A 17,336-nucleotide genomic window follows, 5' to 3' on the forward strand; every position below is an offset into this window, starting at 1 on the left:
TATTATAGCAAGGTTTGCCGGCCAAGCGCATATTCGCGAAGGTACACTAGGCGAAAAGAAAAGCTAAATGTCACGACTCACTGTGTAGGCTTATGCTTGGCTCGCACTGTATGTATCGTGGATAATTAAGTTGTGCAGCTGTATCCGACCGTGCGCACCCGAAGAGCTTGCCTGGGGCAGAAGAAGGGGTTGACAAAGAGATTGGATTTGACGGTTTCCACTTGCTGATGGGCCCATGCACGCACACGCTTTGGCCGAGGTGAAAGCGAGGAGGACAGGACGGCGTGGGCGGAAATCCCCAGGCATAACTGGTATATGCAGTGATATTGCTGGCCTTTGTCCGAGGACATCTCTCCACCTGCCGCTCTTTCTCGGTTGCAGCCTGTGATGCCGCTTATTTTGGTGGCCTTCACCCGAAGCCGCGATTCCAAGTTCACCACAATCATCAGCAGGCCAATTCCGGTATCGCGCAGGACCCATCCCGTCACAGAAGAGATGGTGTGCATCTACCGGGACGCTTTCTCACTTGCGCACCACAAAAAGTGAGGAGCGCAACGGATTACGACAGTCTGCGACTTGAATGAAGGATGATGCCCCGGTCCATGCCAACCATTTCTCAGTTCTCGACTGTACCATGATGCGCGCTTTGTGCGCCTCATCCTCAGGTTGGCAACAGGGTGTGACGGCACTTTCTGCTTGCTGCCTGTTGTCGGTGGGCAAATGAGGTTCCCATATTGGAACCAAGGGATTGCTGGCATGTTTGGATGAGAAGGGTCAAGAACGCCTGCTCACCGGACGCCGAGATGTCAATCAAGACGACACCATCCACAGAAAAAGCATGGCGAGTTGCTTCCGCGGCAGAGAAATCTGATACGTACGAACAGCTCTTTGGAAGGCATGCAGATAAACCCCGAGTCACAGCCGGCATAACAACCACTACAATACATTACCAAAAGCATGTGGCGGCATCACCACCAGTTTATACCCATCACTAAAAGCTCGACCGTCGGATTGAAACTGCCCTATCAATCGGATGACACTCCAGGTACGCACATTTCCCTCTTCGAGATTACATACGACGGTCCCATGTCAGCAATAGTTCGTATCTTAAAGGGGGTTGCTTCGCTTTCCCTGGCCTGTCTGGCTTCGGCTCTCCTACGGAGGTATCCTGCAGATGAGACTCCGTTACGAATCAGAGTCTCTTTCTCTGGGCGGAGCAACGACCACCACTGACGCCGCCCGTCGTGCTCCATAGGTATCATGCTCGACTACGGAGATGTCAGTTTTCCCTTGCACCTATTCGATCCACTTGAGCGTAGTGTCTATCCAGTATATCCTGCTAGAGGTTACGCCATAATCTACACGGAAATCCTAGCCAGCTGGTTTTGCCTGACGTGGACCGCCCATCGGCTGCAATGCCTGGCATTCCGAGTTCCCAGCAGGTCAAAGGCTACTTTGGAACAGTCATGACGGCCACTTTTCTCCCCGCCTTGAGCCCCGGACCACACCTCCCCCACCCAACACATGTAGTGGGATTGTAGATGGGATCTTCCAAAGTTGGCTGTTGCTGAGACGAGTTTGACGAGATAGCTTCATTGTCTGTGGACCCTCAACAACACGTCTATCACTTCGTCACACATAGCCAGTAGAGAACTGGGCTGGTCCTCCGTTGCGCCGTCAATCTCGAGTCTCCAGAGAACGCTTATTATGGAGCAAACATAACTCTCAGACCTCGATTGGGGCCCCTTACTCGTCAGTAGCTCTCGCCCTCTTGTCCGAGGGCTACCGGGGTTGTTTCGTCTTTACACTACAGCCATACAGTACACTACGGAGACATCAATGAGCCCCTGAAAGACCAGCAACAGCGGATCGGCTTCCCACACCACACCTCCCCATTCGATACCGGAAATGTCCATGTATCGATACATCCCCACAGTCATGATGATGCCTCAGCAAGACATTGGACGATCAACAGGCAAGCTGTCTTATGGCTCATATTTCGACCTGTTCAACCTTGTTGCCTTAGACCAGATACGTACAGCCCAAATTAAAACGTGATGTAACAGATCCGCCTAGGGCAAGCCAGCGTTGTTCGGGGCTCACCTTTGTGGAGTGTCTGACGATGTCAAGGCAGGCAATAGCCGAGTTGATTGTCGCAGGCTCATATCTTCCCCTTCGAGGTACTTTCTTTAACAGCTTCACAGTTGATAAGGGCATATCTGGTTGTCACAGGACAGTAGAGATTGACTGTTAGGCACTTACTAGGCGCACTGGGTTCCGATCCGTGGTCTTCATGCAAGTTGCTGGCCATGACCAGAGAGGCACGGAGCAGCGGGCTAACGAAATCCCTTCCAGCCGTTGTAGACGATCCACAACTTGCTGCTTGTTTTGGGGTACCACTGGCGCTTCGCTAAAACCCCCAGATTCCCAGACTACTCTAAAATGGCAGAACGGGTAGACGAGATGCTGGGGTGCTATAAATGTACAGCACGCTACGCTACCTTTTTGTTGGGGGTGGTCGTGGCAGAAATCATCCACGATCCCTCGGTTCACTCACCGCTTCTTTAGGTCTTGGTTTATAGGTACGTTACCACGATTCAAGCCACTTTTGTATGAACTTGGCATATTTCTCTTCATTCGGCAGCTTTCTCCCCTTCCCGCCAGCTTTCACACCCACCACACACAACCGGTAGGTTCCTCTTTTCGGCCCATCCGAATTAGGATATGGCATGCATAAGATACCACCCCATACAGTGCCAAGGTGAGGCCAAGCTCTCTAGGCTACCATTCCATACTGTATGCGGCGCCTCATGGTTCGGCTCAACGACTCCCTGTGAGCGATTCCCTAAATGGAAAGATTCTTGTGTTGAGACCACTGGACGTACCAGGAAATAAAAGATACAATTTGTACGACCAATAGGTTTCTTTGTAGGCACAACTGCATACACTACTACTGTGTACAACACGTAGGCGCAACCTCATTCGTTTCCCAGTGGGTTCATTCCTTTTTTCTCCGATTCGGTAGTCAGCCCTACCGCCTGTCCAACCCACGGGGGAGGCCAAAGCCCACACACAGGGAGGCCATGCCCATGGGGGGGTGCGGGTGAGGCCAAACAGAAGCCCACGGGGAGACATTCCGTCAAAGGGTCAGACAAGAGTCAAACAGCATACATTTCATCGTGGGATTGGGTAGGATGGATTAATGGGGGGAAGGGTGGGAAACCCAAACTCCAAGCCACCGAGCCACCGAGCCATTCTGAAGCGCGTCCAATCACAATGGCCCGAGACCTATATGTGTACTGTACGGTACCGCATACTCCTATTGCATCAGATATCGGACGGCCGTTGCCGTTCTCGTTGACGTCGCCTCCTAGTCAGCCAACAGCAGCAGCATCCTTCGAACAACTTTGTCCTAATCTAGAAAGCAAAGCAAGTACCTATCTACGCAGTAATGAGCACCGCAACATGGTAAGATGGCGTGAAAAAAAGAAAAGAAGAGTACTATGCATGAAGACGATCCCAAATATTGAATCCAACATCGTGAACCTGGATGGTTGGGACCTCTCAAGATGAAAAAAAGAAAAGGCATTAGCTACCCTTACCTACGATGTCTCATGGTCTCTTCGCCGGTATTATCAGCCTCCTCGCTATGCATAGGATAGAATTCCTCCACCCACTTACCTCGTCAGTTCACGGGCTACATATGTAGTATAATTTCATGTTATGGAGTCACACAGTCCATGTCCATTAACCACCTTACACATTACAGTACATTCATCACAAAGAAACCGAAGCTGAACTCGCGCCTCAAGTACATCCAAAGCATAGTGTCTTATATAGTTTGCTTACCTTACATCCTGACACATGAATGTTGCCATGTTTCCATTCGGAATGCCCACCCTCACGCCTACCTACGTACACTACGTGGGCCGGAATCTGACCCTAATCTCCCATCGTCCTACATCTGTTCAGACAACAAGAGGAGACAAACAACAAGCCTTCCCTTTACGACGGTGTATCCCCATCGCCGGAAAGTACCTTCGTACTCACGTACCTACCCCCAGGTCCAAGCTAAGCTCCTACCAAGTCTCGCCAGGGAGTCGTCCCTCTCTCATTGTACCTTTGATCCAAACGTAATCTCCTCTTTCTGAGCCAGAATCAACCTGACACAGAGTCACCGTTTTGAATCACCAAGAATGGGGACCGCCGCATGCAGGTACTTACTTACCTACAAATCTACCTAACTACGGTATTCTAGGGTATGTACCACATCGATTCATTATCACGTGGAATTCGTTACAAGATTAATGAGACAACAACAACAACAACAACAACAACTACAACAAGTCTTCTCTGTGCCTCCCTCCTTTTTAATATGCAACAAGCCGACCACGGTTACGACGACGTACAAGTCACCTCTCCTTTCACCTGGTCACAGGATTCTCTCTCTTGACGACGCTCTCTCTCTCTTCACGGCCTGGCGTCTCTTTAGGGCCTAGTCAGTCAGTGTATGAAGCGTTAGTAGTCAGGTTTCAACTATACAGTTCCACGTTCATTTCCCATCATTCTCAAACCAAGCACAAGCTGGTCAGGACTATCTCTACACATGAGGGTTCGGGAACTGCCCATCATCATCACAAGCAAGAAGGAACCCGCCCATAGTGATTGATATGCACTCTGTAGCTGTCCATCGGCTTTGTCGAACATGAGGTAGGTCACTATCGCTGCCTAGGGTGAACTTATCAGCCCAGCTCTGAAAACTATCAAAAGATCGTCAATGTTTTGCTTGCCAACGGAGTTCCAAGTGTGCAAATTAGGTACACAACCAACGTCACCGCATCCTGTGACAGTTACCATCCCTTAACAATCCCGTTGAATCCCTCCATCTGAACCTTCTGGGTAGCCAGTCTCACGGCAAAGGCCAAAAGCTTCTTCTTCTCCTTTTGACTCGTGGACTGGATCCAGGATCGGTTTTTGGTTGCAGTTGCGGTTGCGGTTGCATTCGGCGAGGCCATCAACAAACCGTACAATATGCCGGCTATGAAAGTATCTCCTGCGCCGATTGTACTGTAATCGGGTGATGGGTTGACTTTGTTAGCCGTGCTTATATCCTTCCGCTTTGGCTACCGCGTATACTGGTCGTGTTCCTTTCCACTTGGCTTCTTCTACTTGTTCGTTTTTGGATTGTGTAGCACCTTTGTGACTTGATACCTGGCAGAGACGGAAGGAAACAAATGTACAAGGAAAATACTATATGCAGAGTTGTTGGCGGTTTCGGACCGTTCGGTCTTCATTCGACACCGACATGTTTCTTTTTCTATGATGTCTTGTCTTGTCTCCCTTTCGTGAACCTTTATAAATTGCAGTGACGGGTACAGATGTGTGCCGCTTGTGGCAGGTACTCACTCTGTTCCTTTCAGGGCCCAATCCAGGTTCAAGGTAGAAAGGAGCAGAGAGAAGAAATGAATAAAACATCCCATCTCGATCAAACAAAGGAATGAGAGACGGGACTTACTCGACTACAGTGATTATCTGGGTCTCGAATACCTCTGCTGTAGAACAGTGCAGATATTCTGGTTCTGCTACTTCTGCTGTTTGCTCATTGTTGCCACCGCCGGTGCCGGCGGGTGAAGGGAAGAGAGCACCAGCCCCTTGACATCCCCATGTGCACAGCATCAGAGAACTATAGCGCGGTATTGAGAGTGTTTGTTAGAACAGCGCCAGCCTTTTGCCTCTGCCCGATACTTATCGGACTTTGGATTTGTGCTCTTGGGCAGCGAAACTTACGCTTTCTTGCAATTCGGCAGCTCGCCTCTCAGACAAGCTTCTGGGTTGGTGTATCCTCGGCTCTACACAACCGGAGGTACAAGACCAGGCTTTAGTATCATGGACTCAGACCAGAATATCACCCTGGGCGCAATCTAGGCTCAAGTGCTGTAGCATGTCACACGCCACGCATGCTCACGCTAGTCTCCATGAGTGGATGGAGTGACACGGAAATAATATGACTTACCTCTGCCCAACTCTTGGAGTAAAACACCACGTCAGATTCCGCGGCCAGCTCAGCAAGGCCCTCCCGGCCTGGCTTTTCTATCTCGACGCTGATAGTGCTTCCTGGTAGGACCTGGCGTAGGTAGCGGATACATTGCAGTGTTGTGTCTGGGATTCGACCCTTTAGACGCAGTCCGTCTGTGTGTTAATATAAGGAAGACCCTGAGCAGACATGCGGCGAGACAAACGAAAGCGACAGCTTCATCAAGAGACATATAGCACTTGTCATACGAGAGAGTAAGGAGCAGGACGAAAAGCATGTAGGCTCTGCCCTGCGAGCATGTGTATAACGGGGATGGCTGAGCCTACCTCAAAGTGCCACCAGCAATCCTCACCAATGAAACCCCTAGAGCTTCCATCAACACTGTGGTAATGCTGGAGGGAAACGAAATCATCCGCGATATTCATAAACTCGTCCGTTGTCATCTCTGGAAGATCATTGTAGTTCACAATGGTCCGGCTGCCTGTCGCACCACTGCGAATAATGTAACTACTGGCTGCTTCATCGTGCCCCTTGCGGTACAGACAGTGATTAAAGTCAACACTGGTAGCGGTAGCAGAAGCGGCGCTGGTCACAGACTCGGACAGAGACTCAGAGTCGTAAGATGGAGATGGCTGAGGAGCAGGAGGAGTTGCAAAGGATGACAGGATTTTGCGAATGGCGGGAGACCCAACATCGGGCAGGATAGAAACCAAGTGTAATTTCAGCTGCTGCTGCTGCTGCTGCTGCTGCTGTTGTTGTTGTGACGGTGGCGGTGTAACGGCAACAACACCAGGGGCGCTGTCTGGTTGGTTTTGAGTTGATGAAGAATCCAGGCCACCTCCTGAGAGGAGTAGCTGCTGGAGAACCTCGGCTGTGTTGGGACAGTTGCCCCCGCGTCTCACCTGCAAGGCCGTTGCGCGTAGCTTGGAGTCTTCTTCGGGAAACTGGGGAACACTACAGGCAAGCCGTGGTATCTCAAGTGTGAGCACAGAACTAAATGAGTATAACATCCAGATTCCGATCCTGGTCATGCCAATTACAGCCACAGCTCTGACCAGCAGCAACAAACCGGCAGCTATAGGGCCAAAGTACAGGTATGGGAGCTATGTAGGATGTTGGACAAAATGGAGAGACTCACGTCAGAATTGTGTCCAAATAGCACGCCCCCACTAGGATGAGGTGCTTCATTGTCCTATGTTTCTCCGTCTCTGGACTTGTTGTTGGCTTGAGATGAGCAACTGTGTCAAAGTAAGGGATTCGATATGTCTGAGGCGTATCGACCAGAGGTACCTATTGTTTGACTGAGGTAACGGTACTATGGATGGGCGCCAACTTTGGAGCCGCTGGCCTTCCTTACCAAGTTGTATGTTTTGATGAGGTCAAGAAGGAACTTGGGGGACAGTAGGTATTGGGGGGGGGGGGATGGCTTGGTTGGGTTTCGTGTCTTTCGTCCGTAACCCGCCCGGCGTGGATAGTTTGACAGCCACCAAGACAGTCGGAAATGACAAGCCATAGACGGGTTCAGTTGTGTGAACGAAGTTGGCTCAGGAAGATGAGGACAGGCTGAGGAACAACCTAGCGGGCAAGAAGGAACACTTGATGCGCAGAAAGAGCTACACTACACTACTCTAGAGGTAGGTACACCACTTACCCCTGGAGTGACTTCCACTTTCCATCCAGTGGTGGGGCACCGTAGTGTTTGGTAGAGGTACCGTAGGCATGGACTGGACAATCGCAGCTTCTACCTCCGAGTGGCTTGAGGGGTGTGATGACCTATGCAGCGTGGGTGGATTTCCTCCTTCCTTCCATTATTTCCACCTGTTGATTGATTGACGACTGGAAGGGTGGCAGATCCTTTCTCAACCTCAACAAGCTGATGCAGCTCATAGGCAGGTTGGTAAGGCCTCTTCGTGTTCCGTCGTGTCGATGGAAACATCGGTTGGAGAGAATCGTCCGTGTTCCGGGATGTAAGCAACACATGTCGGTCCCACCACGGGCTTCCATGGTTGGTTCGCATGAAAATTGAGGCCATTATCAGAGTTGGTATAAAGGAGGGGCGGGGGGCCTTGGTGAGGAACAGGTAGGTACCTCTAGTGGTTGGTTGCTTTCCACGGTGGCTTCAAGCATGGTGGTTATCGACACAGGGCATTGTGTAGAGGTAGGTACATAGGTATTCTAACTGCGTGAGGTCTGTCTGCCCGTCGTGACCCTGGCCGATGTTTTGCCTGGTGTTGTTGCTGTTTGGTAATGCTCGTGCGAGGCGACCTGGGCCCATGGGATTACTGCAACAGAAAGGCATAACTAATTATCGGGGCAGATCCAGTTTCCCCTCCTAGCGAATCTCTACCATAACCCCTCCACAGCCGTGTGATTGTTTTGACTGTCGGCCAAAAATACAACCTGTCTCACAATTCACTCGGTTCGCCGAATTGATGCCGAGTACATATTGATGTACTATACTGTAGATCAATCCCAATGCTTCGCACATTCCATTTGGATTAGTTTGACGATCAAGTCCAGACAGCTGTCCTGCGCACGCTGTGGTGAGATCTTATCTCCCGTTACAGCTGCCACAGCCGATGACGTATTGCCGGTTCTTACAAGTAGACATCACCACTTACCCCCGCCTTACCACTGCGATGACGGCTCTTGACTTGGCTGACTCAGGACGGACGCTCGTCTATTTTTTTTTTTCTTATTTTCCACAGATTGGATGGCAAGAAGGAGGGAGCACCACGATCAGTGGGAGAAAGTAACTTGTAGCAACATCGTGACTCGAGTTCCCGTCTTTCCAGTGCATCGATGATGCCCACACAGCCCACCACCACAACTACCTCTTTGCGCGGCACAACGACAGGTCGAACCGGTAGCATTTTCCATTCCCGTCCATAGCATCCATTGATTGCGACCCAGTCTTACAAGTGCAAGTATCGTCACCCACAACATTGTCCGTTGGCCAGCCAGCGGTGGATGATCGACCAGTTACAGTCTGCATGCTGGAGCCACGGACGGAGCCACTCAACCCAGCTCTTCCGAAAGTACTCTTACTACCTGCTGCGCCAAAGTACCTCGAGGCACCCACCCGTACGCACCTACACAGTAGTCTTGATTGACGTCGAACGATACCTCTATCGAGTGGAAAGGACCGACCTGACCCCGAGCCCCCGAGAGCGAGCATAGCGAGCGGAAGGAGGCAGGATAATCAGAGCAACGGAGCTTTCATGATTGAGGATAATGGCTCCGGATCGCGAAAGGAAGCCTGAGAAGGATGACCATTCCAGTTCAAGTGAAGAGGACCAGGATGCGCTTGAGGTAGGGAACCCAATGCACTCCAGACCCCGCGTCCATCCATGCCGAGCATGACCGAGAAGCACAGCCTTATGTTCTCCCTTCGTCCCCTTGGATTCTCGTACTCCTCTTCTGCCTGCTGCCCAGTTGCCTAGTAGCGCACCAGCTGAATTATGGCCCATTTGCCCTCCATAGGTCTCGTTCGATCCATCTAGTCCCTATCGGCGCAAGAGCTCTCTAGTAAACAGCGATGCCCGCGTTCCTCTTCACCTCCGGCGATCACAGCCGGCCAGAACGGAATGCCTTGTCCACCAGTTTCTCGACGCCCAGCGACGACCCCCTAGACGGCAAAATACCCTAGATGGACAGGTTGATGGCACTGCCAGTACGAGCACAACCCCTATCGAGACCCGAAACCCCATCACAAGGGGCTTGACCGACATTGCCCATGATGCCGTCCAAGTTAGTCGTGAAAATAGCCAGGACCAGGTGGTCGACCCAAAAGGCTTCTCGAGCACTCTCGGTAACATTGCCACCAATGTGCGTGCCCGGGAGTGCTCGATGGCCAACGCCAACTCGAGCGACACTAGCGATGCTGGTCAGGTTGATGAGAAGGAATGGAAAAGTGAGATCGTAAAAGCACCAAACACAGACCCAGAGGAAAAGTACAGCAGGCTCCTCACCAAGAAGCAATTGAGTGAAATGGCATGGGGAGTCCGGGAGCTGAGTCGGCGATTGAGCAGCGTGCGCTTGAAGTTCAAGATCAAGACCATCTTCGTGCTCACCAAGCCGTATGACCAGGAACTAATCCCCAAGACACGCGCCTTGATCCGGTGGTTACTGGATAAGGAACGCGACGTGCGCTACACTGTCTACATTGACAAGGCTTTGCGTTGCAACAAAAAGCTTGATGCACCCGGTCTGATCGAAGAGATCCGCAGGGATTACGTTGGGTCTGGCGAGATCTCAGAGGAAGCCGGCAATGACATATCTGAGCGTCTACGCTATTGGGACGAGGAATTGTGTCGTGCCAGGCCGCAGACGGCCGACTTTGTCATCACACTCGGCGGTGATGGAACCGTACTATTTGCGAGTTGGTTATTCCAGCGCATCGTTCCACCTGTTCTGAGCTTTTCTCTGGGGAGCCTAGGGTTTTTGACCAAGTTTGACTTTGATCACTATCACGAGACCTTGACAGCCGCCTTCACAGAAGGTGTCAACGTGGCTTTGAGGCTAAGGTTCGAAGGAACCGTCATGCGAAGTCAGACGAACAAAAGGAAACTCGTTGAGGGGGACTCTGACAAAAAAATGGTCTCAAATAAAACAGACAAAGAACAGGGCGGCACAGATGGTCATGATTGCCAGGACGAGAATGATCCAAGCGAAGAGAAAGAGGAAGAAGAAAAACGAGATCTCGTAGAAGACCTCATCGGTGAGGAAAAGGATGATGAACGAACCCATCGACCAGACGGCACATGGTGCGTGCTCAACGAGGTGGTGGTGGATAGAGGACCCAATCCAAGTAAGTTGTCATTTTTCCACCTCACCCACATCAGGGATCATATAACTAATCTGTGTCTTCAAGCAATGTCATACATCGAAATCTTCGGCGATGACGAGCACTTCACCTCCGTCAACGCCGATGGTATCTGCGTTTCCACTCCTACCGGCTCAACCGCCTACAACCTCGCCGCCGGTGGCTCTCTCTGTCATCCCGAAAACCCCGTCATGCTCGTGACCGCTATGTGTGCGCACACGCTCTCCTTTCGGCCCATCATCCTACCCGACACCATCGTACTTCGCATTGGCGTGCCCTACGATGCTCGGACCGGCTCTTGGGCGAGTTTCGATGGCCGCGAGCGTATCGAGCTTAGACCGGGCGATTACGTGACTATCAGCGCGAGCAGGTACCCGTTTGCCAGCGTTCAGCCACAGGGGAGGAGGAGTGAAGAATGGATCAAGAGTATCAATGCGAAGCTTGGTTGGAATACTAGGCAGAAGCAGAAGAGCTTTACGTAGAATACTCTTGACCTGTCTTTTTGACGGTAGGGACGGAATCACGTTTGTCTATGCTATGTATACCTCATTCCTTTTGTGGGATATTACAAGCTAGCATTCTGTCGGGGAAAAAGCAAATTGTAACTCAGCGAACTGTACCTAGCGAGTGGCTTCCTTCTTCGGCGTTGTCAAGAACATAAAAAGATGAAATAAAGAAAATTGCTGGAGCTTGAAAACCGTGCTTACAGCTGTTCCAGAAGCTACACACAGTGTTTTAGGATGGCCTCCTACCATTCACGAATCTGCTGAGAGCAATGCTCTGTAATGAGGTTCTGAAATCAAACGCTGCTGATGGGCCATGCCTCTGCTCTGACCTTATTCATGTTCTATATGTATTGTTGTCAGATAATCTATAACGCTTTCCAACTTTGAACCTTTCCACAATGGTACTGTACATATACCAGCACACTGCAGTCTACCCATAGACTATACCCGTTAACTAATACTTCCCCCGATGTTTTCCCAACAAACACCCGAGCTAACTACACAACTTACAAGGGCGGCAACTCCTCTCTACAAATCGGACACTGTAACCGATACTTCATCCACCCTTCCAAGCAATTCGTATGGAAAATATGTCTACACGGCGTAACCATGTAGGCCTTTCTCGCAAACACACCCGTGATGCCCGACGCCGCTGAATCCGAGGAGCCACCGCTGCCCTTGTTATTGTTAAACACAGGCACCTCCAACAACTCGCGACAAATGGCGCAGTCGACAGATCGCATGGTGACGCCTTTTTGTTTTTCTCTTTCTTTTTCTTTTTCTCGTTCACGATTTCTTGTGCCTCCTGCACTACCGGTAGCAACAGCGGCACTGCCTTCGCCTGTCTCAGCAGCAGCAGCGGCAGCAGCAGCAGGACCACCCAAAGAAACCACACTCCATGCCCTTTCCCTCACCCTTTCCTCAGTCGGCGATGACGACGATGACGACGACGACAACCCAGTCCCTGTCCTCGCCAGACCGATAGGTAACGAAACACCTTCTAGATCATCATCTCTCAAAACAGGATGATAATCCCACGCCTCCCTCACCCATCCCTTGGGCACTCCAAACCTCGGCCCAAGTATACTTTGAGCACATATCACCCAAAGCTGGATCCACACCCACGCCACCAAGACCAAAAACGCAAACGGGTCCGGGTCAGCTAGCAGGACGTTATCTTCCCTTAAGAAAAAGTACGCAAACGGCAAGAGACGTAAAAGGGATTGGCCGATCATGAACCGCCAGGAAAACGCCTGCCGGGAATTTCGTTGCGCGTTGCGAATGATTTGGGGCGTCCAAAGACTGAGGTAGAGGAAGGAGAGGGTGTTGACGTAGAAGGAGCGGATGTGCGAGGGCCAGGAGGTGGCGACGGCTGAAATGAAGAGGAGGAACAGGCCGGCGAGGACGAAGCGGCCGGTGATAGTGCTGAAGGGGGTTGGTGGGCGCGGTTCGTTTGTGGGTGCTGGCTGACCGGGTTGTCGAGCGGTGGCGGGAAGGGGGAGGGCGGAGGCGCCGGAGAGGAGGTTGTTTAGTTGTTCGGCTTCGTCGATGTCGCCGTCTGAGGGGACGATGATGGGTTGGCGAGGTTGAGAGGGAGGAGGAGGAGGAGCTGGCTGTGTTGTGGGTGGCTGAGGTTGAGTGATTGGCGGCGGTGCTGTGGATGCTGTTGATGATGATGAGGCATTACGATTCGCAGCAGCAGCAGCAGCTTGTTCTCTTTCACGCTCACGAATCCTCCTCTCCGGTTCTTGAATCTTCCAGACTTCAGACAAAAAGGCGCCTTCAATGAACATGGATATGAAGGCCGCAAATGTGACGAGCAAGCAGGGTAGCAGTGTTATTGTCGCGTTGAGACTCCAAGCACAAGCAGTAACAAAGATCATGCCATCGGCAAATAGCATGGTGCCTATTGTCCAGAAGCTGACCCGCCCGGTAGTAGACGGCGTATTTGACTGCTTCATCTGTTCCTTGAAGAGCCAAATCTGACCCAACATGACAGCAGCAAACGCAATCAACCATTCCTTGGCCGTGTAGGTGAACATGGCCTCCTTCATGCCGACAAGATGCTCTCCGTCGACCGAAGGAAACTCGGGCGGGCCCTTGGACTCCAGGAAAAACGAGCAGTCGGGAGACCATGCCACCATAGACGCACGCAGATCGGGAATCCTACCAATGGGCGCTCCTGTGGGATGGCGCAACTCGCGCTCAAGCTCCTCGATGTAGGATTCGAGCAGCTGGGGAGATTCGTACCGACGAGAGAACTCTAGCGGTTGCAATTGGAGGTACATGACATATTCGCATTGTGCAGGGAAGCTGTCGTCGTCCTCCATCCTCGAGCCCCATGGGTTGCCTGGGAAGCCATATTTGCTCTTCTTCCTGGCTTGAATGATTTTACCCAGCGTCTCATTCAGCAAATGCTGGCCGGTATGGAAGAAGCTGGGGCCTGGCGCCAGATGGGGAAGGCCGAAAATGCCGTCAAACTTCTCGCTGCTGGTGGTCAAAAGAATAGCGCCTTGCCGTGGCCAGTGAACACCGTGGAGTAACAAGCTCCAGCTGCTAGCCTCGCTTGCATCATCCTGGATCGTAGCCACGGCTTGAATCTCCCTCGCCAGACTTGCACCCCTTGAAGTTTTGCCCTCGACCTTCTCTTCGTAAACCCCATCCCCTTCATCCTCGTCTATGCGCAACTCAATCTTGCCATGGTCACCGGTGATGTTTCTACCCCATTCACCAAGGCTACTAGGCCAAGTCGCCCCTGGCGCAATGGCACTGAGGTTATATTCCGCGGCTTGTCTGACAACGGTTCCCGGTCGTCGTACCCAAGTGCCATGCAGAGTGCCCGTAGCATTCTTCCATGTCCCACCCACCATACTGGGCTCCCAGCTATCATCGTCCAGCGGGCCAACGGTGGCGGCTGAGGGGAAAGCGTTCCGACTCCATTCGCGACAGCGATTTCTGAACCGACCGAGGTCTTCCCACGCATACCCCTTCCCATCAAGTTGGCTGAACCCCGTAATGTTCAGAAACCGAAGGCCCTGTTCATGATTATCGCCATTCCCCTTTCCAATTTCGCCAGCTGGTTCATCGGTTTCGGTAGGAGGCCGCGGCGAGGTCGACGACGGTGCATCAGGAGCGAAATCACCCCATCGTGTGGTGTTTAGGACATCGAGGGCACCCTGGAAACGAGCTTCTCGTGCGTGGGCGATTTCAGGCGGCGTCAAACTGGCGGGATCGCTACTTTCCGGGGAGAAGAATATCCAGAGAAGGATGAGGACTATCAGTAGAGCTCTGACATCTGAGTTTTGAGAAGGCATTGCGGAACGTTGTCGCGCCTTGTCATCTTTTCATATCCCCTTGAAGTTGGTGGCTTTGTCGTCTGATTATTAGGCCTCAAATGTTAGTAGAGGAAGCTCAGGGGAGCATCGTTGGGCGGCGAGAATGTTTCGTATGCAATGACCTTAGTTGGATTGTAATATCTGGTATAATGTAATTATCATTGCACGCCACGTCACGACAAAAAATTGTTGTTGTTTGGTTACGGAGGAATGGGGAAGCTCGGCCGCGGTGGTGATGGAGCATGGAGGCGACCGATGACAGCTCCAGGCAGGGTATTGTTAGTGCATAGTGTACTTGCTGAACCCCGCTGATTTACAGTAAAGGGACAGTGCGTCCAGTTGCATGCTTCTACCGGCGCCCTGAACCTTCCGCGACCCGGGCATCCAGGCGGACGGGAATGATGGAAGTGGAAATCATCCGCTGCCCTCAAGGTGCTCATCCCTTTTCCAACATCAACACCCAAAGTCTACGTCAACTGTTGAATCGCTTTCACAAACCCATCTGTCAAACACCGTGGAGAAGCTTTGATTCATTCGATCAGTGTTTGTACAAGAAACTACGAAATTATTCCAGAACAAGTCACAATGTCTGAAAACGGCGAGGCCAACACCACCACGAGCCCAACAGCGACCAACGCAAGTCGGACACTGTCTCCAGATCTTTATCACGATAGTTCACTCTTGCTGACCACATCTTCTAGTCGGCGGATGACGCCCGTCAAGAGCTCTCTGTTCAGCTTGAAGACCTTCTAAATACACTCTCGAACAAGTTCGCTGGTGTCTCCAGCGAGATCTTCGCCAAGAGTAAGAGTTTAGATGCTGATTGCTAGTTGAAGTCTGTGAAGTCCGTGAATGCTAACAGGTTGGGTCAGTGGACGAGATGTCGAGGCGTCTAGATAATTTGGAATCTCAAATAATGGCCGGAAAAGAGAAGCCAAACGGGCCAGCCTGATTTTGTTTCGTCGTGCAAGTAAACAACCCACGTGCGAAAAGGAGTCGGGTTGAGCGAGCGTCATGTGTGGGTCAAGACATTTTAGGGCGATGGAGTTTGGGTCTTATACATAGCAGGCGTCTAAACTAATATCTACGCGGGTAGAGCAGTTCACGTACAGTATACCATGATCATGTTGAGCTGCTAAGACATGTCTCTCCTTCACTGTCACTTCCGCAACAAGTTGGCGAAACATGCATTAGGACCAAACGTTCATTTATTCAGAATTGGATCTATTATTACAAGCAGCCAGCTACAACTTCAAGGGGTGTTGAGCGATTAGCTGTACATTCAGAGCTCCTCCTTAGCCTCCTCAGCCGCCTTCTCAACAAACTTGCGGAGAACATTGACCTTGACGGTAAGCTCATCAACCTTGGCCGGGGCAAGACCACCCTTCTTGAGGATGCCCTCCAGACGGGCAAACTCCTTAGTGGCATAACCCTCGCTCTTGCTAAGCTTGTCGAGGACGCGGAGGTAGTAGTCGGCGTACTTGAGCTCGGCAGAGTTCTTCAGGCTCTTGACGGCCTCCTTAGCCTCCTCAGCAACCTCAGCCAGGGAGGCGCCGCCGGTGTACTTGGCAACAATCTCATCGAGGGCAGCAATGGTACCAGCAACGGTATCAAGGCCACCACCGGGGGTACGGTGGGTACCGGCCTTCTCGTTCAGGAACTTGACGAGATCAGCCTCGGAGCGGCCGCCGTTGTAGTCTTCGGGGGTAGTGCTTCCCTTGGGGAAGAACTTGATCGTGGGGAAACCGGAAACGCCATACTCGGCGGCGGACTTTTTGCCGGTAGGCGCATCGGCATCAACCTTGGCAATGGTGATCTCCGGGTCGCTGGCAAAGGTAGCGGCAAGCTTCTCCCAGGTAGGAGCGAGGTTCTTGCAGTCTGGGAGTTTATTAGTTCTAATCATTTTCGGTCAAAGATAGAAGTAACAAAACAAAAAAAAAGGGTTTGAAGGTTACGTACGGCCGCACCAGGGAGCAGTGAAAGCAACCAGGACGTTTTTGTCGCCGCCAATGGCGCCCTTGATGGTGGCATCGTTAAGGATGTTAACAAGGCTAGGAGCAGAACCCTTCTTCCTGGCCTTGACGCCGGTCTTCTCGGCAATGAAGTTAGACAGGCTGTCCAAATCACGTCCGCCCTTGTAGTCTACCGGCTGCTCGCTCTTGCCATCAAAGAACTTGAGGGTGGGGAACCCCTGGACACCAAAACGCTTGCCCAGCGCTCTCTCAGCATCGGCGTCGACCTTGGCGATCTGGACCTTGTCCTTCGCGTACTCGAGAGCGGTAGCAAGCTCCTCGTAGACGGGGGCGAGGTTCTTGCAGTGACCGCACCAGGGCGCAAAGAACTCGACGAGGGTTGGCTTGCCGGACTTGAGGACGACATCGTCGAAGTTGGAGGGGATAAGGTCGAGGACGGCAGACTTGGCCGCCACGGCAGCAGCCAAGCTGGCTACCACCAAGCTCTTAAGAAGGACCATGGTGTGTGAAGAAGCGTGTGGATGAAGTTGTTGATCGCAAACGCTCTAAAGATTGTCTTGGAGAAGAAGGGAAGAAAGGACCAACAGGCGTGAGGTGTTGGTGGCAAAGGGACCTCAAGATAATGGGCAAGGTATCCTAAATTGGCAAAGCTCCAGATGGATT

General features: G+C 51.8%; 6 protein-coding genes across 6 annotated transcripts; 2 read left to right on the forward strand and 4 right to left on the reverse strand.

Moving 5' to 3' along the window:
* Positions 1–125: 125 nt before the first annotated feature.
* Positions 126–506, reverse strand: NEUTE1DRAFT_35762 (uncharacterized protein; the record flags this gene model as incomplete). The annotated part of the gene is made up of 1 exon (XM_009848819.1): positions 126–506. One exon carries the CDS (start codon positions 504–506, stop codon positions 126–128), a length of 381 nt encoding a protein of 126 aa, XP_009847121.1.
* A 5,661-nt stretch (positions 507–6,167) lies between these two features.
* NEUTE1DRAFT_144445 (uncharacterized protein) lies at positions 6,168–7,392 on the reverse strand (the record flags this gene model as incomplete). The annotated part of the gene is made up of 2 exons (XM_009849994.1): positions 6,168–6,988; positions 7,173–7,392. 2 exons carry the CDS (start codon positions 7,220–7,222, stop codon positions 6,277–6,279), a joined length of 762 nt encoding a protein of 253 aa, XP_009848296.1.
* Positions 7,393–9,181: 1,789 nt separating this feature from the next.
* On the forward strand, positions 9,182–11,580 carry NEUTE1DRAFT_120220 (uncharacterized protein; the record flags this gene model as incomplete). Its single annotated transcript, XM_009849995.1, has 3 exons — positions 9,182–9,346; positions 9,518–10,844; positions 10,908–11,580. 3 exons carry the CDS (start codon positions 9,269–9,271, stop codon positions 11,339–11,341), a joined length of 1,839 nt encoding a protein of 612 aa, XP_009848297.1.
* Positions 11,581–11,703: 123 nt separating this feature from the next.
* NEUTE1DRAFT_120221 (uncharacterized protein) lies at positions 11,704–14,679 on the reverse strand (the record flags this gene model as incomplete). Its single annotated transcript, XM_009849996.1, has 1 exon — positions 11,704–14,679. One exon carries the CDS (start codon positions 14,677–14,679, stop codon positions 11,872–11,874), a length of 2,808 nt encoding a protein of 935 aa, XP_009848298.1.
* Positions 14,680–15,159: 480 nt separating this feature from the next.
* NEUTE1DRAFT_77011 (uncharacterized protein) lies at positions 15,160–15,807 on the forward strand (the record flags this gene model as incomplete). The annotated part of the gene is made up of 3 exons (XM_009849997.1): positions 15,160–15,336; positions 15,402–15,504; positions 15,573–15,807. The coding sequence occupies 3 exons, from the start codon at positions 15,286–15,288 to the stop codon at positions 15,650–15,652; spliced, it is 234 nt and encodes a 77-aa protein (XP_009848299.1).
* An 81-nt stretch (positions 15,808–15,888) lies between these two features.
* On the reverse strand, positions 15,889–17,301 carry NEUTE1DRAFT_77014 (uncharacterized protein; the record flags this gene model as incomplete). The annotated part of the gene is made up of 2 exons (XM_009849998.1): positions 15,889–16,578; positions 16,660–17,301. 2 exons carry the CDS (start codon positions 17,171–17,173, stop codon positions 15,983–15,985), a joined length of 1,110 nt encoding a protein of 369 aa, XP_009848300.1.
* Positions 17,302–17,336: the final 35 nt, after the last annotated feature.

Source organism: Neurospora tetrasperma (assembly GCF_000213175.1).
Source record: "Neurospora tetrasperma FGSC 2508 unplaced genomic scaffold NEUTE1scaffold_1, whole genome shotgun sequence".
NCBI lineage: Eukaryota > Fungi > Ascomycota > Sordariomycetes > Sordariales > Sordariaceae > Neurospora > Neurospora tetrasperma.